This window comes from Schistocerca serialis, chromosome 3 (assembly GCF_023864345.2).
Source record: "Schistocerca serialis cubense isolate TAMUIC-IGC-003099 chromosome 3, iqSchSeri2.2, whole genome shotgun sequence".
Lineage (NCBI taxonomy): Eukaryota > Metazoa > Arthropoda > Insecta > Orthoptera > Acrididae > Schistocerca > Schistocerca serialis.
The window spans coordinates 351635145-351658541 of record NC_064640.1 but is presented as its reverse complement, the minus strand read 5'-3'; the positions used below and the strand labels follow the sequence as shown (position 1 = coordinate 351658541).

Here is a 23397-nt window from a genome sequence, read left to right as displayed (position 1 = left end):
GTAAGTCTGTCACTGCATAATTTGTAAATGATAATAAGGACATTTTTGTAAATTGAATACTGCCTGAATTTCACCATTCTGTCTACATACAGTATAAGGAAAGCATCTAATTTGAAGAGCATATTAACTGGTATAATTTTAGGTGTCACGGGAAACAGTAATAGTTCTGAAATAACAGATATCTTCTTTCAGAGTTTTAAACTATTATTGTCAAGTTCAAACTAAATAGAGCTTTTAGGTATATTTTGGGGTTTGTCGACATTTTTCATTATTTTTAATATGAATTTGTTGGTATTGTGTTTTGTAGTAAATGTGTCTAATGTGTAACCAGATTCTGTCTTGATTTGAGAATCAATAGAATTTCTTAATCAAACGAGGAACCCCTTGAGTGCGAGGTCACAAGTTCAGCCATTAGTAAGGCTCATTTGAAATTGTTGTGTTAACTTTATGACAGACACAATATTAGCTGCTAATGACTCACTACATACATCAGTAAGGCAACAGATGATGAGTGTCTGGGAGGTGCAGAGATTAGCCTTCAATGGGAAGTATGTATTACACTTCACAAAATGAACATCGTCAACATTCAAGAAATGTATGAAAAAAACACTTAACTAGCACCATGAACATCTAATGACAAATAGTACACTACAGAAGTGCAGTAATATGTTTTATAGGCATGGAGAAACCAAACATCCAGAGGCTGAATTTGCACCATGGTTCTGGGTGGTATGCATTGTGTCTTGCACTTTTCAGAAGGGATAGTTTGTGCATACCATATTTGTAACTATCTTACACCCATTTTACCCCTCTTTCTTGCTGTAATGTAAATATTCCCTACTATCCTGGCAACAACATGCAAATGAGAAAAAATCATAATGCTCAGAGCACCTCCAGTTTCTCACAGCACAATAAATAACTTTTCACCAATTTACCATCCAGATTAACAGTCAGCATAATTGTATATGAATGCATTAAGGCATTGATGCTAGCTGATCTCGATACAACCCTCTTGGTACCCCTAATTTCCAGCATTCCTTTCACATGCATTTCCTATTCAAATAGTGATTGGTCAGAGTTGAAAACAAATTCCTTAGTGAATGTTGGGATAAGTTTGTTTATCTCATCTACAAATTTTCAGGCTGATATTGCAGTTTGCTGTGCATTGTCAATTTTACAGTTTATTTGAAATTTCATTATCTTACGTCTTCCATTTCTGTAGCATTGTCTGAAGTTATGCAACCATCCACTGTTGCCCTTGAAATCACTGTAATCTATGTCACATGTAATTTGATGTGTGTAATGTAGTAGGTCATTATCACGAAAATCTTGTAAATTGTATCGAGTGTCCTTGAAACGTGCAAACACCAGTTTTTGTAACAAGTGTGTCTTGTCCTCCCTTGAATATCCATAGTTTTTCTTATGCACCACATGGTCATCTTGCTATGGAGTTGTTTGAAATCTGTTCATATTTGTTTTTTTACTATGCTTGGATGATCTTTCATGTCCTTAGTTACATTTAGTACTTGCTCCTTGGACAATGATAGTCTTTTACTACATTTTGCAGGAGATAGGATTCATGACTCCCTGTCTGACAAAGATGATGAACTACATGGCTCAACAACTGTTTCAGCATCACTTTCTCTTGTTAAGTATGTATATGTATAGTCATCATTGTGCTCCTCATGTACATTGTCCACACAGTCGAGTGTATAGGACACCACACATTCGTATTGCAGAAATGCTAGTATTTCATGTGCCACTTCTTTCTCACTCTGCAAAATTTCTTGGGTTCCTTTCCGATGAAATGTCAAATTCAGCAACTATTGTTGTAGATATAATGAAGAGTTCACTTTGTTTATTGTTGCCATTGCTCTGCTTTGTCTCGATACCACCAGCCCTGTAGCCTTGTTGTGAGTTACTTATTGACTAAGCAGTTCAACTGTGCTCTGTAGTGTCATATTGTGCCCACCATTGGCTACCTTCAGTCCTGCCCCTTGTTGTTATTAGCAGTCAATAACGTGGTTGCATGGTAAGCAACTTGTGGGGTGTTGAATGCCATAAACATAATTGGTATTTTGCAACCTTGCACTCAAGGGTTTCCTTGACAGTTACATTGTACAATCAATATAAAACTATCATTTAGATCATTGTATTCATCCTGTTATTTGATAAATATGATGCCTAAGTGTTAAAATGTAGTCTGTGCATTATTAAGTAAAATGTCTTCAAGCAATGTGACAAAAGGGAGTATTTATTCAACAACTTCATTTTTGTTGGGTATTCAATATGTGAGATTACCTTATGATCACTATCACAGGAGGAGCTTGCAGGCGTAGATCCCAGAGCAGCTAGGAGGCATAGAACAGGTTTAGCTTCTCGTTCAAGCTCACAAGACAGAGATTCAGATGTAAGAAGATATGCTTACAGACCACCTCGTCGTCGAACATTTCATCACAGAGGATCAGGTGGTGGGCCATGTGGGGATGGCACTCTAGGAGGCAACAGTCAAGATTCCAGTGAAGATGGGTCTGAGTTGTAAGTTGTATCTATGTATACCATGCCTTAAATCTCATTATATTGTTAGTCAAAGCTACTAGAAGAAGTAATAGAGTTTAAAAGAAATTTGTTTGCCCACTGATAATTAACATCAATTAAATTAAAGTGGAAGTTTTTTTACTATCTCTAGATGATGATTATTTTCATTATTAATACTCTTACTGACTTATGTTTGCAAAATACATGAACAGATTTCATTTAAGTACTGTGTGTCCTCTTCCAAACCCTAAAAACATGTTTAAGTCATTTTGTGAAACACTTCCAAAAATTTTATTGTTTTTCATTGTCTCTGCAATGTCCTTGGTGGAAAAAAAAATCATTTAAGCAGTAAAGGTAGGGACTTGCTGAATAGTGGAGGCAGTCAGTCATTGATAAGTATATAAATACAAAAATGTTTGGTTGAATCCTGTCTCCAAGTTATAGAGTACACATACAGACACATTTACCTACACTTACATCTACATCTACATACATACTCCACAAGCCACCATATGGTGCATGGTGGAGGGTACCTTGTACCACTACTAGTCATTTCCTTTTCTGCTCCACTCACAAACATAGTGAGGGAAAAATGACTGTCTATATATCACGGTAGGAGCCATAATTTCTAGTATCTTATCTTCATAGTCTCTATGCAAAATTTGTGTTGGTGGCAGCAGAATCATTCTGCTGTCAGCTTCAGTTGCTGGTCTCTAAATTTTCTCAGTAGTGTTCTCTGGAAAGAATGTTGCCTTCCCTCCAGGGAATCCCATTTGAGTTCCCAAAGCATCTCCATAATACTAGCAGCCAGCCTCTGAATTAATCAAGAATAGGTTACACTAGCATCCTATAGGTGGTCTCCTTTACAGATGAATGACACTTTTCCAAAATTCTCCCAATAAACTGAAGCCAACCATTCACTCTCCTTACCACAGTCCTCACATGATTGTTACAGTTCATATCAATTTGCAGTATTATGCCCAGATATTTAAATGACATGACTGTGTCAAGCAGGCCACTACTAATGCTGTATCTGAATAATGTAGATTTGTTTTTCCTACTCATCTGCATTAACTAAATTTTTTCTACATTTAGAGCTACCTGCCATTTATCACACCAACCAGAAATTTTGTCTTTCATCTTGTAAGTTCCTACAGTCACTCAACTTTCATACCTTCCCACACACCACAGCATCATCAACAAACAACTGCAAATTGCCACCCACCCTGTCTGCCAGATGATTTACGTATATAGAGAATAATAGCATTCCTATCACACTTACCCAGGGTACTCCTGATGATACCCTTGACTCTGATGAATACTCATCATCAATGACAGCATACTGGGTTCTGTTGCTTAGGTTGTCTTCAAGCCACTCTCTTATCTGGGAACCTATTAGATATACTCATACCTTGTTAACAGTCTGCAGTGGGGCACTATGTCAAACTCTTTTCGGAAATCTAGAAATATGGAATCTGCCTATTGCCCTTCATCCATAGTTCACAGTATATCAAGTGAGAAAAGGGCAATATGAGTTTTGCACAAGAAATGCTCTCTAAAACTGTGTTGATTCATGCACATAAGCTTCTCAGTCTCAAGGAACTTTGTTATATTCGGACTGAGAATATGTTGAAGAATTCTGTAGCAAACTAATGTTAAGGATATTGTGCTGTAATTCTGCAGGTCTCTTCTTTTACCCTTCTTATAAACAAGTGTCATATGCACTTCTTTTTAATGTGCTTGGGAATTTTCACTGAGTGAGAAATTAATGATAAATACATTCAAAGTAATGGGCAAGTGCCATAGAGAACTCTTTGTAAAACTGAATTGGAATTCCACCCAGACCTGGTGACTTATTTGTTTTCAACTCATTCAGTTGTTTCTCCCTGCCAGAGATGCTTATTACTATGTCTACATCTACATCTACATCTATGCAGATACTCTGCAAATTACACTTAAGTGCCTGACACAGGGTTCTTCCAACCACCTTCACAATAATTCTCTATTATCACATTCTCAAACAGCACGTGGAAAAAATGAACACCTACATATTTCCGTTTTCCGTTTGAGCTCTGATTTGCCTTATCTTATTGTGATGAGCATTTCTCCCTATGTAGGTCAGCATAATCTATACAGGAGCCTGTTTTGTGGTTTAATGATGGTATGTTTGTACAGCTGTATGGCTACATTCTCACTGGGAGACTGCATAGTTCCTGCACTGCAACTTGACTGGGGAGAGGGATTGCGTTCTGTAGAATGGACAAGGAGAGAAGGATGTAGGGGGGGGGGGGGGATGCAGGCTTGGGTGGGATGGCTGATGGCTGTGTGGCTAGGCAGTTGATGCTTGGGGCAGGAATGTGTTACCTATGATCTCTTTCTGTCTGCAATTTGGCAGAGTTGTGTGCAGCACATAGTGACATGTAGGAATAGGTTGGAACTGGTAGATAGAACAGAGAAAGAGAAATACAGGTACAGTGGAAAAGAGGCCATGAGTGCTGGATGAGTGAAGTTAGGGGCATAGGGCAGGGGTGGAAGTGGTTGTGGAGTGGGGACTAGCTGCGACTGAACTCAGGAAAATTACAGGATTGTATGATGCAATATGAGGACAGTTCCCATCTATGTAATTCAGAGAAGCTGAAGTTGTGGAGGGGAGGGGAAGGGAGGATCCAGATGATACAGGATGTGAAGCAGCCATTGGTGCATTGTACTTAACAATGTGATTTGCCACTGGGAAGTCAACTCTGCCCTCAGTCACAGTTTGACAGATGCCATTCATTTGGATTGACAGGTGGTTGGTGCTCATAAGCATGTAAAATATTTTGTAGAAACTACACCAGTGTGATATATGATATGTTATGACTGTTTACATAGGTCCCCTGTCTCTGATATGATGAGGTAAGCATATGACGTGCACCTGGGTCTTCCACAGGGGTATGACACATGCAGTAGGGGTTAGGAGTTCGCACTGTATACGGATGGACCAGAACATTGTGTTTATTGAGTGGGTGACAGAACATAACTTGGGAGGGTGTTCCTTATTTCCAGACATTATGATATGTGAAGTACTGGTGAAGGATGTGGTTAATTTGCCCCATTCATGATTGATATTGGGCTATGAGAAGGGTGATCTTTAGCAGCTGATTCCTGGGGATGGTTGGAGGATTAGAGATGTTTGTGGATACTGCAAGGGCATTATTTTTTTGGACTAGGTGTGGGGGTAATTCCCAATGTGAAAGTCTCAGCAAAGCTTTAAGCACACTCGGCAAGGAACTGATAATCACCCCAGATATGCTCTTCAGTGGTGACCAGAGTACATGGGGAAGACTGTGCAGAACTCTGCCTGCCTGTAACCAGAATGAGCTCACCAGTGTTATATTCCTGCCCTGTGCACACTCTTCCTCTCCCTCCCAGTGTTCACCCACCCTTCTCCAGTGCTCACTTCCCTCATTTCACCAACTCCACTCAACACAACTCCATACACCAGTTGAGCTGCAGTGCGAGCATAATCCACAAATCCAGAGCAGTGCAAACATTAGATGTCTATGTGTGCGAGTATGTGTATTCTATCACTCTGAAGGAGGATTTGTTCAAAAGCTATTAATATTCTCAATCTGGTTTATATTTCTCTCAGTAACTCGGCACCTTAACTTTTCAGTGAGTTGTTACCTTCACTCATTAAATTATGTTAACTATTTTTCTGTTATATTTGCTATAAGAATTTCTACAATTTCCAATACAGAGCTATATATTTCCTTTTAGTTTGCAAATGAGTTCTGGACATACTCAACTTTGACTTCATTGGGACAAATGTTTGACATAGGTGGACGTCAGAATTCAGGGTACACATACTTAATATGTTATTGTCTAAACAGGCAGAGAGCCTCGTGATTTAACATTGATGTGACAGTCATCAAAATCATATTTTGTGATCTTCTCTATGTTTGTGGAGAAAATTATTAGTTGTCTGTTTCTGATAATATTTTTTAAAATAAATCTTCCACAGATACAGTTGGTTTGTTTATTTATTTATGCTAATGATAGTATAATAATTGTTCAAATGTTCGAATGTGTGTGAAATCTTATGGCACTTAACTGCTAAGGTCATCAGTCCCTAAGCTTACAGACTACTTAACTTAAATTATCCTAAGGACAAACACACACACACCGATGCCCAAGGGAGGACTCGAACCTCCAGCGGGACCAGCCGCACAGTTCATGATTGCAGTGCCTTAGACCGCTCAGCTAATCCCACACAGCTATAATAATTGGTTGGGCATCCAAAACTGAACAAGACCCAGAAGATTATCTAGTTGAAATATGAAATTCAGCACCACATTTCTTACACATCTCAGTGACTTTCATATTATCAAATTTGTGGCCTTGTGGCTACTGCCTTTGATTACTAATTTAAAAGTTTTGAGATAGATATCAGCAACTGATAACAATTGAAATAAAATCTATTTTATCCAAGTCATTGTCTTTTTACTTTTGTAATGATTCTATAGTGTCTTTTTTTTGTTCAAATGAGGCTTTGTTTACTCACCAACATAAACACATGTGATTTTTCTTTCTTAACTATCATACATCTTTTTTGAATCAGTTGTTTTGTCCTCATAGTCCATTTTGCATTGTGATGTACCCAACTGGAGACGTAGACAATCGCAACATGAATAACACATGTATCTTGTCATTTGAGATTTCTTTATTTTGACACTATATACATTTCTTCTGCATATTTATAGCACTTTGTTTGGTGTCAGATGTGTCCAGCTCCCTTCTTTTTTTATCAGTTCCTAAAATTTCAACAAATCTAAACAACATAGATAAAGGCATACCTGGATTTGAAATATTTATCCTCTGTTAGTGGTCTTAAACAACTGTTATCCTAAACCTCCAAGAAAATCTTGAAATCTCATCATATCATTTTCATTTCTGAAATACATAACTTGGTTGTTTACTAATGTGGTTTTCAGTAATTATTGGCTATTTATTCCATTTTGGGAGACATGATAACCTGAACACATCTTGACTACAATATCCAACCCAGATTTTTTTTTATTGTACAATCATTTCAAGTTTCATTTTACTTCATGTCCCTTCATCGAAAGCCCTATCAAAATGAAAGCTGGAGATCAAGTTGACATTCTTCTTCACTTTCTACATGCATGAAAACATCTTTTATATTGTAAAGCACGGTTTTTTATACTCTTTGGTACATTTGGAATTTGTTCCTTCTTTTTCTTAAGTGTCTCATTGACTGACAACCCAGAATCTTTTAGTCAGATTTCAGGAAGAGAAATATCACTGTACAAGCTATTGGTCGTAACCTTAAACCCTGTTTCTTTAAAAAGGGAAAATCATTTATTCAACAACATGAGTTCCTTTATTGTTTACTTCATGAAGTCCTTTGCACTGTTTACCATCATAAATTTCTATATTACTGATGTAAAACATTTTGCAGTCAACTAAAGAAAATATTTTTGAACTATACTTCGCAAGTTTTGATGGAAAATATTGTATAAATTTGCATCAGCTACTGAACACTTCCAGTTTCTCATAATCTGTAACAATTTTACCAGGTGAGGAACATATTACAGATGGCTACAAAGTAATCAGTGAAATCTCTTATCACTGCAATATGATCGTTTTCCTTTCTCATAGATGTTGTTTCTCTTTCATAAAATCTTAAACATTACAGAAGAAATCTAAATCTTCTGAATCCCACAGTCATCCAGGATATTTCACTTCCATAGACTTTTGATTGCCATATTTCATCAAGATTCATTTTCTCTTCTGTATTCAGTTCAGTCAGATAAAATAAGTCTGACTACAGCCTTTATCTCAGTTAAATGTTAATAATGCATCTCTTGTGAGACTGAAGTTTGCCTTTATGTTGTCAATATATTGACTTGTGCAAGACAATATTATTTCTAACAGTTTTGTGTGAGGCAGCCCCAGACATAAGAAATATTGTCCATATTTTTTGCTAGACCCTTCCTAAACAGAAATGACATAAGTAAATTTTGTTTGGTTCTTTTTTTGTGAAGAATAGAATGATTTCCTTAAATAAAGAGTTAATGGTTTTGTTAGTCTTCCTCCTCAAAGATGTACAAAATTCTTCCTTCTCATCACAATCTTGAGGACATGAACTGTATTCCACATTACTTTGTTCTGTATCTGAATTCTCCTCACTTTCCTCAATTACAGAAAAAGCAGCTTTATCACCAACTTCACTATCAGGCTCTCATCTGTGACTGAAACATCCAAAAAGTGTTTCTGAATTTACTGACCATCCTCTTCCACAACCATGTTATACATCTTTCTGAATGCCATCATTTATAAACAAACAAATTTGTACATATTTTGTCAAAATCTAACAGTTAGCTTTAAATTCACCTTCAGAATGAATATGTGTTGTAAGCATATGAAAATAATTATATTTGGAGATCTACAAATATGTAACAAATAGTCACAAGTCTCTTAGATACATGGAGGGTTTTGATGAGAATTGATTTCTCTTTAAATACTGTAGTGTTATAAACTGAATATCTATCAAATGAAATGCTAATGGGTAGGTAGAAGAAAATTTATATTTGCTCTGCAATAATAAAACTTGTGCAGCTTGTCAGAGTCATGGATGTAATTTTTCTGTCATATCTGTAATAATGCTCCATTGACAACAAATTTTGAGAAATGTGATCGCTGACAAAGGGAGATAGACAGGAGCAATGTTGTAAGACTCCTATTGCAGTCTAGTTTTGTGAGAAAATTAATACATTTGCATCTGTCAGACTACCATGACTTACAGAATGTTATAAACCTTAGATAATGATTTTCATACTGAATGAAAAGGAGTGATATTGTCAGATTGTTGTTACTTTCTTGTTTTCTGAGAAAATTAATTCATTTGCATCTGTCAGACCACCACAACTTATGAAATGTTATAAACCTTTTATAATTATTTCTCATGTTAGGTACTTAGGATTTATTAATCTGAACAGACTACTGAAAATCTAAGATGGAATTTTTACTGACCCATAAATAAGGGCAAAAAAATAATAGACTTGCCTTTGGCGTAATCAGTTAACAAATGAACAAAGTCAAATAGTGTACCAACTCCTCAATAGTTATTGCAGTAAAAATCTTTCTTTGCTAAAAGTAAGCTGTAGATGAACACAATTAGTGTATTTGTATAGGTCTGGCTGTGACATGAGTACAAAATTCCATTATCTTGAAATTCTTTCTGAGCTTTCCACAGAAGACTGATATTGTAAGTCAGTGTCAAAGTGAGAGATTACACTAGGATGTACAAAAAATGCAAGCTAGATACCAATGGCTATCGGATGCTTAGGTAGATGGACAATTTTTCATGCAGCAGATCACAAATAAACTACTCAAAACTAGTTTTGTACCACCATCATACCTATGAATGTGTGTGGGCTTAGATTCAAGGGAAGCCGCAATGAAAGAATAAGCATCCTGGAACTAAAAAGACACTTTACTATGAAGTAGGAACAAAAAATAACAAAAATAATGGTAATCTTGACATAAGTACACATCTTTCCACATTTTTGAAATCAAAGTCTACAGCAATCTACATCCAGTATCATGTTTCTCCACTACAATGAGTATTGCAACATGCTTGGATCCTACTTATCATGCTGCACACAAGATTGTTGTAGTTCAAGCTTGTTCTACTTGCTGTATCCCGCTACTAATGCATGTAAGTGTGAGTGTGCTGAGTATGATGTCACCATGCATGCATGCTCGAATCAGCTGCTATCTGTATCAGCATGGGTCAGCTGCTGGAGGCCACCAGTGGGAGGCACATGTGCGGTGCTGTCCACGTGATGCCATCTGCTGGCTGCTCGCACATACATATGCGTGGAGCAATGCTGACTGACTCCCTTTATGTGATCCTAGTTTGTATTGTGCACATCAGTGTTCTTTGCCTTGTGAAGTCTTGAGAAGGTTATTGTTCAGAGGTGATTCAAGTCATATTTGTGTGATTTGGATTAATTTTATGTAATAATTGGTTAATACACATTTGAAATCAATCCACGTCACACAAATACATCTTTAAAAATAACCTCCTGTTGGGATCTCACAATTCACAGAACACTGGTGTGCATGATACAAACTAAGATCACACAGAAGTAGTCAGTGCTGCTCCGCGCAAATATATGTGCCAGCCGCTGGCAGACAACATGGCGGGAACTGCGTCATGTACCTGCCTCCTACAGGCAGCCTCCAGTGGCCAGCCCACACTGATACAGTTGGCAGCCAATTCAAACATGCATGTGCAATGACACCACACTCACAGCACTCACACTCACACACTATTAGCAGGATACAGCACTACTCTTTGAAGATGGCTCTCATGAGGTCATCCACTGTTTGAGGGCAGTTCTTCCTGCAGCATTGCTAGTTTCAACTGGTCCTAAGCAAAGTCAGTCTGGTCATATCAGCAGACACTGCATACCATTCCATTTATTTGATTCCTGCTTTCTGGAGGAAGGTATTCATGCTGTGGGTGCATTATCAACCATAACGGGTGCATTATCAGTCATAAAAATGAAGCTATCACCAAAATTTTGACTGTAGGGCTGGACAACAGGTTGGAGGATCCTTTCCTGATGCTGCACTGTCCTCAAATGTCCCTCAATTGTAATGAGAGGGATCCAGGATCAGTATGTGGAACCAGTCCTAAAACATCATGTTGAACATGTGGAACTGCTTGCATGAGACTTGCATAGGTATGTAACCACCTCCACATTCATCTACAATGGGGATTAGATATAATCCTACACTTGTTGATGAAGAGAACCTGATTCCATTGAGCCTGGATCCATTTCACATTATCCCTTGTCCTCCTCCTTCACGTACCACACATTGCACAAAAGGAGGGGGGCGGGGGGTATGGTTATTTGTAATGAGTGCCTAGAAGACAAACTGACCATATGCAGACAGTTAGATACTGTCTGGGTCAATGCAGCCCTCTCAGTTGCCATCAGTAAGGCAGCATCCAGTTCTGTTGCATTCTCCCTGGGATACTTCGAAGCTATAATTCATATGTGCTTGTCATCATCTGGAACTGTTGACTGCAGGCAACCAATATAAAACAGATTGTCAGTGTTTTGTGTATGCCAGTTTGATGGGCAACTTCCCATGCTTACAACTTTCCTTGTCATAAAGTGACAATGTGTATACTTTCTATGCTTGAAATGACACTTTGAGGCATGTTGACATACTGAACAGTGTATATCTCCCCTTCATGAATGGAGATGCACTACTAAACTGCACTGATGAGGAGAACATTGGAAGTACCACTATGTGATTTCCCAGAAACTTCGCTCCATGAATGATGTGTCAAAATAAATGAATAAACACTTCAACTTATCTGTAGATTCTTACCCATTTCTGAGAAAATGATGATCAAAATTTTCGAGGTAGTTTACATGCTTTACAGCACATAGTAAGTTTAACTGAAGCAGTGACACAATGTTTAGCATTGTGACTTCATAATTTTGTACCACATGTTTGAAACCCAATTATTGGTTTTATTTGTGTTTCTGTTTTTCATTTGTGTACCCATTCCACAGAAGATTAGATTAGATTTACTTTCATTCCAATTAATCCGTAGTGAGGAGGTCCTCCAGGATGTAGAACATGTCAGAGTAACAATAATACATGACAAATATTTACAAATAAAACAAATAAGCTAATGTATCTTCCACAGGTCCCAAGTGGAATGATCATCGTTCTTTTAATGAACACTATATTAAAGGATCATTTTACAACACTCATTTACTAAGATCGCATTAATGCACTACACAAACATTTTCCAATGTATGTTGAAGCAATGTTACCTATCTTCATGTGCTAAGTGTCTGTCTGCTGAATGAATTTAAAAATAAATAAATAAATAAATAAATGAGAAAATTATTTAAAATTGTTTTTAGTGAAATTCCTGTAGTGTATCTTAATGCATAACCAACAGCAAGTGCCAGTTTTTGGGAAAATGATCCATTATGCATGATTGCCATGAAATTATTGCCAATGTGTGAATATCTTCGGCAATATTAACAGTGTCTCTCTCTTGAATGAGATTCATGTGAAGAAATGGCACTGTGGCAAATCTGACTTTGTGTAGTGCTCATAGAGTGTGGAATTTGTGTGTTCCCAATGTTTCTACAATTGGTGTAATCTAAGTGAATGCATGAAACATTCCTAAAGAATAGATGTAAAAATTAAAAGTAAGAATTTATATAAGAATTGATTCCCTTCAAAATACCATACACCCTTATTACACACTATATTGTGTAATAAATATATTACACTTATTGTGAAACCGAGTTGTAATTTTATAATTAATACAATGCCCTTATATGCCCTAATCTGATAAGAAGGACATGGGTAGATCAGTGGGAAAAGAAGACAAATAAGATAAAATAAAAACAGTAATTGGGTTGTTAAACCACAATGCTAACCAGTGTACCACCACTTCGGTGAACGTATTACATACTGTAAGGCATATAAACTACCTAGAAAACTTTTACCATTGTTTTCCCAGAAAGAGTTAAGTTTCTATGAATAAGCAGAGACACTTATTGGCATATTTTAATCCCTCTTCCACTGAGCATAGGTTCTCAGAAATGGGGTGATAGCACTTGCCATTTTCTCCTTGTGAGAATGCATATTTACTTTTATATAAAACATTTTCATTTATCTTTTTGTGTGACATTTTATTAAAAGCATAAGCTTTTGATGATTATGTCCACCAATGTCATCCAGAACAAACATTTGATTGTCAGGAAGACATTGGGATTGTCCTTACCAACACCCCATACCACACTCTCCCCATTACTAAATATAAAATCCATGCCTCATATATGCTTCCACCTGTGGTGCACATCTCTGAAAAACAGAATGTAAACTGTCACAAGCCTTATTTTGGAATATTGATACATCTAATACTGCCTTCCATGATGCACCACTGAATGCATAGCTCTTGTTTCTGCTGTAATTATTGTTGCATATTCTGATTTCCACAGTCTCTGTAATAACCAATTTCCAGCACTAGGAAACATGGTACAGAATTTTCATTTTTTTTAAATAATCTTGCAGTTCTTTGTAGGGATGTGTTCATTGACCTCCAATTTATTTTATGGCTTTCTGAACTTCATGTGATATTGATTTTCAGTACAGTATTCTGAAACAGTTCAAAAGGGCTGATACGTAACATTATTGCCACAATGAAAACATAGACTCCGTTTTACAAGATATGGTATTTCTTTGAAAAAGTTACTCACAAACATTATTAAACGAGTAAATATCAAAAACATGTATGCAGGCAGAGGCCAGTTTTCAGATGTCAATAGTAGAAAAAGAGTTAGGTTTAAAAAGTCATAATTGGATATAAATGTATTAATTTACTGAGAGAAAAATGACATAGTAATACAGAACTGCAGATTAAATGTATATCTATCACAATAATTTAATAATTTAAATCAGTTAATAGGATTAATATTCTTTCTGCAGATGTCTATCAAGGGAAGTACTTAAATATTTTGTTTATTTCATTACTTACATTTTGAATCAGCCAGTGTTCTCGAGTGTATTTTCTGAATAACTGGATAATGCACCAGTAGTATCATAGTGTAAGATTTCCTATTCTTTAAAATATCTTTGAAAAAACTATTTACTGCAGAACTCAGAAACCTTTTTCAAAACAATAACTTGTTAACAGCTTCCTTATATCAATTTTAATCAAGGCAGAAAACCATTTTTGATGTTGGAAACAATGTTCTAGGAGTGTTTTCACGTTTATTGTGACCTTGAGAAAGATTTTTATTGCAAATATATAATACTGTTATGAAAACTTATGTCATAAAGACCCCTCATATCATCCCCTCTCACTCGTGGTTTTGTAAAGTCTTCCATAATGTACAAAAAACAGGAGTGCATGTTAATAGAATCCATTTCAAGGATAAACTTTGAGTCATAAAAATAATTATAAAATATCTCACCCCTCAAGAACTATTCTTGGCCATTAATAATCATGTCAAACAGAAATTAAACAATTTATGTGTTTGAAGGGGCCCAACGTTTTCCCACTGATCGTAATGCTGTTGAAAACGGACATATTAAATGTCATCCATGGTGGTGAATATCTAAGACAAAATAGTGGAAGTTGTGAATATGACCATTTTGAGGTCTTACTAGAAGTTGTTATAGCTCCCACTATTCTAACGTGACACAATCCAAATTCCAAAGTATCGGAGATGCTTGTCCCTTGTCTTCTCCATGAAGCACAGAGATATATCAAAAAAGACTTCCATTGCCAGGTTTTAAACCACCAAATGAAAGAAAAAAAGGGGAAGTCATAACTGTGATCTATGAAGATTTGTAGGGTCACACAATTCACGAGAGAGTGAGAGTATGAGTATGAGTAGGGAGCAGACATTATGAAACAACAAGGTCTTATTCAATGCTGCTACTAGAATATCAGCAGAAAAAGCACTCATGACTCCTTTTTGGAATACAAAAATATTATTGCTTGCTGACTTTCTCTGTGAGAGAAGGAGATTTATTGCAGCACATTAAAGTGTACTGGTTGAAATGAAATCTGGTTATCCCAGGAAATAGCATCAATCCTCTATTTCATCTGCGATGTGTGGAAGGTACATGAGCATTTTTTTTTCTTTCTAAATAGTTATTATGAATTCTTGTTTTTCTGGCAGCCTGGATAATCTCTTCACTATGGATCCATTGGAACAAAAAGTGCATCTAATCTAATATAAAATATTCTAATTCCATATACAAACATACATCTGCATTCACCAGCTTTTACCCTAGGCTGAATTTTGTGAAACTTAATGAACACTTTGTTTGCAATTCTAATTTATTCCATATGATACAGTCCCGGAAAAAGTAGTTTGGAGGCTCAAGTCTCAACATTGATACAGTGGTTGCCTTCTGCACAGCTGTATATTTATGTGGCTTATCTTCTTTTTTATCACAAAAGTGTCACTAGGCTGCAAAGAAAACTTATTTCTGCAGAAAAAATATAAAAATATGTGAGTTTATGTGCCACAATAAATTTGAAAATAGGAAGGTAAAGAAATGTATTTTCTAACTGCCTTCCTACCATGTTGTCTCAGCAGCATGAATTTTGGTGTCTGTCAGTAATTCTTCTGTTTCTTTTTATTACTTCTTTTACAAATGTAGAACAACACAGTATTTTGTAGTTGTTTGTTTGCTAATAATTTGTGAACTAAATATTTTAATTCAAGGTGAATAAACTGAAAATGATCTTATTGCTTAATAAATGTACATATAACATGAGACACACTTCACTATTGTTACAGTGAGAAGTCTGGTCATGGCATTCTAGAATTCTCAGCGGATAAGGCTGGTCGGGATGTGACTCCAATGAATCTTGAATTTGGAGATGATGACAGACAAGTGAAACCAGGAACACTTAATTCAATTGCTGGTAAGTATTAAATGTCACCTGAAAAATAATAGTAATGAAATAGCAGCAGATTTTACTCTCAGGAGGAGACAAGTCCAAGAAACATAAAACTAAAATTCTCTATAGTTATTTGAAACATGAAATTGCGGTTCATAGTTAACTGAATTAGTGGTAAAACATTGAACTTGTATACAGGAGACAACAGTTCAAATCATCATTTGCTCATCCAGAATTAGGTTTCCCTTGATTTTCGTAAATTACTTAAGTTAAAATTTGGGATGGTTCCTTTCATAGCACATGTCTAGTATCATTCCCCATCTTTCCATAATATGAACTTGCATTCCAACTGTAACAAGCTCATTGTTGATGAGATGTTAAAGTGTGATCTTGCTTTTCCAAATGGAAACATATGCAAGAAATTATTATGATATCAAGCAATCTGTGTAGGTTATTGATTTAACTGAATACATCTCTTCCAGAATTGGTTAAGGTCTTTTTTATTAATTAAATTTGGATTTGATTTATACTTTTGCTTTCAAATTTTATTTAAGTAATTCTTTTACTAGTTAAAATTAATATTCTCACATAAAATTGCTAAATAGACATCTAATTTCTCTCAGTGTCTGTTGTCATTTAACACACAGTGTAGCTTATTTACAGTCATGTTCACCACTTAATTTTCATTCTACCATTATGTAACTTTGTGTTACTTTAATTTATGTCCTATTTTCTTTTAAATAATTGCTTTATTGAGGCACAAAGCAATTAATGACATCAGCTGCCAGTGGCCATTGATTTACAGCAAAGGGGAAAGTTTAAAGAAAGTTTAAATTTGTGGCAGACTGTCATTCGAACCTGGGTCTTCTGCTTACTAGACAGATGCCCTGACAAATGTGCCATCCACATGCAGTGCTCATTGCAACTGCACAGACTACCCTAACATGCCTAGTACAGAATTTCATTCATTCCTGTAAGAGTTCGAGTGTGGTGTGCATATACATTGAGTTGATCAATTGGTGGTCATCCTTGCCTTGATTTATATATATATATATATATATATATATATATATATATATATATATATATATATATATATATATATATATATATATATATAGAGGGAAACATTCCACATGGGAAAAATATATCTAAAAACAAATATGATGTGACTTACCAAACGAAAGTGCTGGCACGTTGATAGACACACAAACAAACACAAACATACACACAAAATTCAAGCATTCGCAACAAACTGTTGCCTCATCGGGAAAGAGGGAAGGAGAGGGAAAGACGAAAGGATGTGGGTTTTAAGGGAGAGGGTAAGGAGTCATTCCAATCCCGGGAGCGGAAAGACTTACCTTAGGGGGAAAAAAGGACGGGTATACACTCGCGCACAAACACACATATCCATCCACACATATATAGACACAAGCAGACACACACACACACACACACACACACACACACACACACACACACACACATATATATATATATATATATATATATATATATATATATATATATATATATATATATACACTCCTGGAAATTGAAATAAGAACACCGTGAATTCATTGTCCCAGGAAGGGGAAACTTTATTGACACATTCCTGGGGTCAGATACATCACATGATCACACTGACAGAACCACAGGCACATAGACACAGGCAACAGAGCATGCACAATGTCGGCACTAGTACAGTGTATATCCACCTTTCGCAGCAATGCAGGCTGCTATTCTCCCATGGAGACGATCGTAGAGATGCTGGATGTAGTCCTGTGGAACGGCTTGCCATGCCATTTCCACCTGGCGCCTCAGTTGGACCAGCGTTCGTGCTGGACGTGCAGACCGCGTGAGACGACGCTTCATCCAGTCCAAAACATGCTCAATGGGGGACAGATCCGGAGATCTTGCTGGCCAGGGTAGTTGACTTACACCTTCTAGAGCACGTTGGGTGGCACGGGATACATGCGGACGTGCATTGTCCTGTTGGAACAGCAAGTTCCCTTGCCGGTCTAGGAATGGTAGAACGATGGGTTTGATGAAGGTTTGGATGTACCGTGCACTATTCAGTGTCCGCTCGACGATCACCAGTGGTGTACGGCCAGTGTAGGAGATCGCTCCCCACACCATGATGCCGGGTGTTGGCCCTGTGTGCCTCGGTCGTATGCAGTCCTGATTGTGGCGCTCACCTGCACGGCGCCAAACACGCATACGACCATCATTGGCACCAAGGCAGAAGCGACTCTCATCACTGAAGACGACACGTCTCCATTCGTCCCTCCATTCACGCCTGTCGCGACACCACTGGAGGCGGGCTGCACGATGTTGGGGCGTGAGCGGAAGACGGCCTAACGGTGTGCGGGACCGTAGCCCAGCTTCATGGAGACGGTTGAGAATAGTCCTCGCCGATACCCCAGGAGGAACAGTGTCCCTAATTTGCTGGGAAGTGGCGGTGTGGTCCCCTACGGCACTGCGTAGGATCCTACGGTCTTGGCGTGCATCCGTGCGTCGCTGCGGTCCAGTCCCAGGTCGACGGGCACGTGCACCTTCCGCCGACCACTGGCGACAACATCGATGTACTGTGGAGACCTCACGCCCCACGTGTTGAGCAATTTGGCAGTATGTCCACCCGGCCTCCCGCATGCCCACTACACGCCCTCGCTCAAAGTCCGTCAACTGCACATACGGTTCACGTCCACGCTGTCGCGGCATGCTACCAGTGTTAAAGACTGCGATGGAGCTCCGTATGCCATGGCAAACTGGCTGACACTGACGGCAGCGGTGCACAAATGCTGCGCAGCTAGCGCCATTCGACGGCCAACCCCGCGGTTCCTGGTGTGTCCGCTGTGCCGTGCGTGTGATCATTGCTTGTACGTCCCTCTCGCAGTGTCCAGAGCAAGTATGGTGGGTCTGACACACCGGTGTCAATGTGTTCTTTTTTCCATTTCCAGGAGTCTATATATATACAACAATGTGTTCTTTTTTCCATTTCCAGTTCAGCAATGGAGAAAGTTGAAAATCTGTGCTGAACTGAGATTCAAACCCATGTCCTCTGCCTACTAGGCAGATGTGCTGACCATGTAGTCATCACAACTGCATGGACTACTCTACTGTGTCTCCAATCAGACCAAAATTCTCAACTTATTGACATACTTCTGACATACTGCCCCTTTCTCATTATCCTCATTACTTGGGGCATTTCACTGATTCCTGTATGAGTTTATTGGAGATATGATGTAATAATGGTCTAACAACTTTTAACATTGTACTTTGCAATGTCATAAAACCTGATATCTAGATAGTACAGAAGATAAATATAGTAATATACAGTCAAATCGCGATTTACTCTTTTTGAAAAGTATTGCATGACTGTGGTTAACACCATCAAAAACTTTTTAATTTTTGGTGGTTATGATGGAAAGGTAGATATTCAGAGTTGTTGAAGTGAGTAATTGTATTCAAATGTTTAAATGCAGCTGTCCCTCATTTGAATGTTGAAAAACCAGGATGTCCCAAACCTAAAATCATACTTGAAATCATTTAGAATACACACGATATGATAATGTACTATTGGCAGTTATAAGCATATGAATTAGTCAATGCCATAGATATATCAGGAGAAATACTATGGTTCATTTTATATGAACAATGAACAGTGAGTGAGAGGTGGTGCTGTAGCTTAAATTACGTTATACTGGCTTAATATGACAGGAAGTGAGCCAGATTCAGATCAAATGGAAGTTGTAATGCCAGATAATTGTAGCTATATGCATGAAGACCTCAGAAGTATAGTCAATTTGTGTGGTGACTGCCGGCCGGTGTGGCCGAGCGGTTCTGGGCGCTACAGTCTGGAACCGCGTGACCGCTACAGTCGCTGGTTCGAATCCTGCCTCGGGCATGGATGTGTGTGATGTCCTTAGGTTACTTAGGTTTAAGTCGTTCTAAGTTCTAGGGGACTGATGACCTCAGATGTTAAGTCCCATAGTGCTCAGAGCCATTTGAACCTTTTGTGTGGTGACTGATATCTGACCATATCAAACCTTTTTCAAATAACAATGTTTAAATGAACTTTGCGTTTACAATTCTTAAGATTTGACTTAGTGATGACAGTAGCCAAAACCTGGTAATAAATGAAAATATAATATATGGTGTAGATGGCTTTATTTGTAAAACTTTATACTGATGTCAGACTCATTTAGGTAATTTATTTGTCTAATTAATAAACATTGTTTAAGATTCATTGGTTCATGTGTGTTGCATTAAATAATATTGTGGAAGCTGCACAATATTTCAAGACAGCTGCTCATCATCTTCAAGTGCTTACTGATGTGTTGCTGCAGTGGCTCACCAATATATATGCTTACCTGCCAAAAAAAGCACAGGCACCATGGTGTGGGGCTATAACATCATAGATAGAGCATGGTAACATCTAGCACCCCTGCCAATAAAATGGAGTCTTCACAGGCATGATGTGGCAAACAAAAAGCTGCAAATCACAGCATATCATGTGCACAGGCAGAGTGTTGGCATCCAGTTTAAGTGTGTGGACTCTGATTTCCCATCTCTGTTGACTCAGGTTCATTTGTTTGTGGCTGACAATGCTTTAGTAATGCCAGTGCTGGTTCACATGCCTTGCTGAGTTGATATCTTGTGTCTCTATTAATCAGGTCATTACTTACTTGTATTTCAACAGCTTCTTTAATGATGGAGTCCCAGTACAAGTAAGCAGAAGAAAGGGTCCCTGTCTCTCCATAGTTCATACTATGCAGTGTGTTGCAACTGTGTTCAGCAACAGCAGACTTTTCTGGCTGACACAATGTGGTATGACATCTATGTTCAGTGCATCTGTCTTTAACAGTGCAACACATCTAGCCAATGTATGATTTTGCACACTGGTACGGGATTTTATATATTGTCATTAATGGAATCCAGCATCATTTGCACTTGCACTAGAGAGCAGAAGACACATTTTATTTGATGTCTCTTGAACAGCCTGCTGATCTTGAGGAACACACTATCAACACAGGGTAGAAAAGTCATCCTTGTGGAGTTCTCCATTTCTCCTGGCTATTCTTAAAGTTTAGTGGATGCAAGTTGAAATGCATTACAAATCTGTTTATCAGAGTACCTGTTTTGTAAAAAGAGAGAGTGAAGATAGCTAAGTTCTGCTGGTAAACTCCATGGATCTGAGATAACTCTAGTCCTATGAAAGAGAGTCCACAATATGCCACTGTGTTGAGATGGGTGATGGCAGTTCATAGCTCATACATACAGATCTGTGTGATTTGGTTTATGAAACACATTGTGCCCAAGGAACCATCTCCTTTTTTCCAGACCAAGACATCTAAGAATGGGGGGGGGGGGGGGGCCTCCATTTGTCTCCACTTTCATGGTGAAGCAAATGCTCAGATGGAGAGAATTAAGGTGTTCTAGAAATACAGAACATGTTGCTGCCCCACGTGGCCTTACTACAAAGCTGTCATCCACATATATGCAGAAACATTTAGGTTTCATCATCACTGACTGAAGTGCTTTTCCTTGAAGTACCTCATAAAAAGGTTAGCTACCATGGGAGACAAATGACTGCCCATAGCACACCATCAGTTTGCTCAAAATATTAAATCAAAGGTAAGTCGAGGTAAGCTCATGTTTGAATTGATGTAAGATGTCCTCCTCCAAATTAACCCCTATAAGTTGTAATGAATTCACCAAAGGTACACATGTGAACAAAGAGACCACATCAAAACTCACTAATATGTCAGCTGGTTCATGACACAAAGTCTTAATTCTCTGTATAAATAAACTCAGAATATTTTATACAGTCACTGAAGACTTTGCATCTTGAACCAGCTGGTATATTAGTGAGTTTCAATGTGGTCTCTTTGTTCACACAAGTATCCCTGGTGGATTCATTGCAGCTTATAGGAGACATGTTGGAGGAGGACATATTACATCTGTTCAAAGATATGCTTACCTTGACTTAGTTTTTATTTAATGAACAATATTTTGAGCAAACTGATGGTTTGCCCTTTGTCTCCCATAGTAGCTAACCTTTTTGTGAAAGACCAAGAAAAACCACTTCAGTCGGTGGTGTGAAACCTAAATGTTTCTGGATGTATGTGGATGACACCTCTGTAATAAGGCCACATGTGGCAGTAACATGCCCTGTGTTTCTGTAACACCTTAATGGCCTTCATCCAAACATTTGCTTCACCATGAAAGTGGAGAAAGATGGAGACCTCCGATTTTTAGATGTCTTTGCCCACAGAAAAGAAGATGGTCCCTTGGGTCACAATGTGTTTTGTAAACCAACTTACACAGGCCTGTATCTATAAGCTATGGCCTGCCATCACCCATTTCAATGCAGTGACACATTACAGACTCTTGTTCATAGGACTAGAGTTATCACAGATGCAGGGAGCTTATCAGCAGAGATTATCCACCTTCACTCTGTCTTGTTACAAACAGATACTCCAATGAACATATTTGTAATGCATTTCAACCTGCACACACTAAACCTCAAGAACAGACAGAAGAAACAGAGAACTTTACAAGGGTTGTTTTTCTACCCTAGGTTGGTGATGTGTCCTACAAGTTTGTCAGGCTGTTCAAGAAGCTTCAAATAAACTGGGTCTTACTAAGGCAGCATCAGCTGCAGGTGAATGAATTTAAGTCAACACAGATGGGGAATCATAGCCTCCACACTTAAACTGGATGCCATAACTCTGCCTGCATGCATGCATACTGTGCTGCGATTTGCAACTGCACTTTTCCCACATTGTATATGCAAAGAACATAGCCCATTTCTCTGGCAGGGGGCACTGGATGTCACTGTGCTGTATGTTTCATCTATTATATTATAGCCCATACCTTGGTGCCAGCACTTTTCTAGTGAGCCAGCATATATATACTGGTGAGCCACTGCAGCAACATATCTAAGTATATGAAGATGATGAGCAGCTGTCTTATTGAAATATTGTGCAGCTTGCACAACATTATTGGATGCAGCGCCTATGGACCAATGAAGCTGTTACAACATTGGGAAAGTTTCAAACAGCACAACATTGTTTCAGATAGTGTCATTGATAGTAATTGAGCTAATGGATTTTTGTGATAGTTATTGATTAGTTGTTTGCAGATCAACAGATACTGGCTACCTGAAGTAGTAGGGGAAGAGCCTCATCCAGCTGTAGGTCATTATAAGGTGCAACAGATGTCTAGCAAAAATACTCAGTGTAGGTCAATAACAAAAGAGAGTAGAAAGAAAAGAGTCTTGCTGCTAGATAGTTGCCATGGGAAGAATGTAGGCCAGATGGTACAGGTCTAATCAGGTGAAGGGTACAAGGTCACAAGTATTGTGAAGTCAAATGCTAGCC

The 23397-nt window shown here is 38.0% G+C and overlaps 1 protein-coding gene across 1 annotated transcript in view; it reads left to right on the top strand.

Moving 5' to 3' along the window:
• LOC126470159 (potassium voltage-gated channel subfamily H member 2) overlaps window positions 1-23397 on the top strand; it is a 670689-nt gene that overhangs the window by 523277 nt on the left and 124015 nt on the right. The window contains exons 11-12 of the mRNA XM_050097782.1: window positions 2321-2538; window positions 15909-16036. Of these exons, the coding sequence (XP_049953739.1) occupies window positions 2321-2538; window positions 15909-16036 (346 nt within the window). The remainder of the gene's footprint in view (window positions 1-2320; window positions 2539-15908; window positions 16037-23397) is intronic.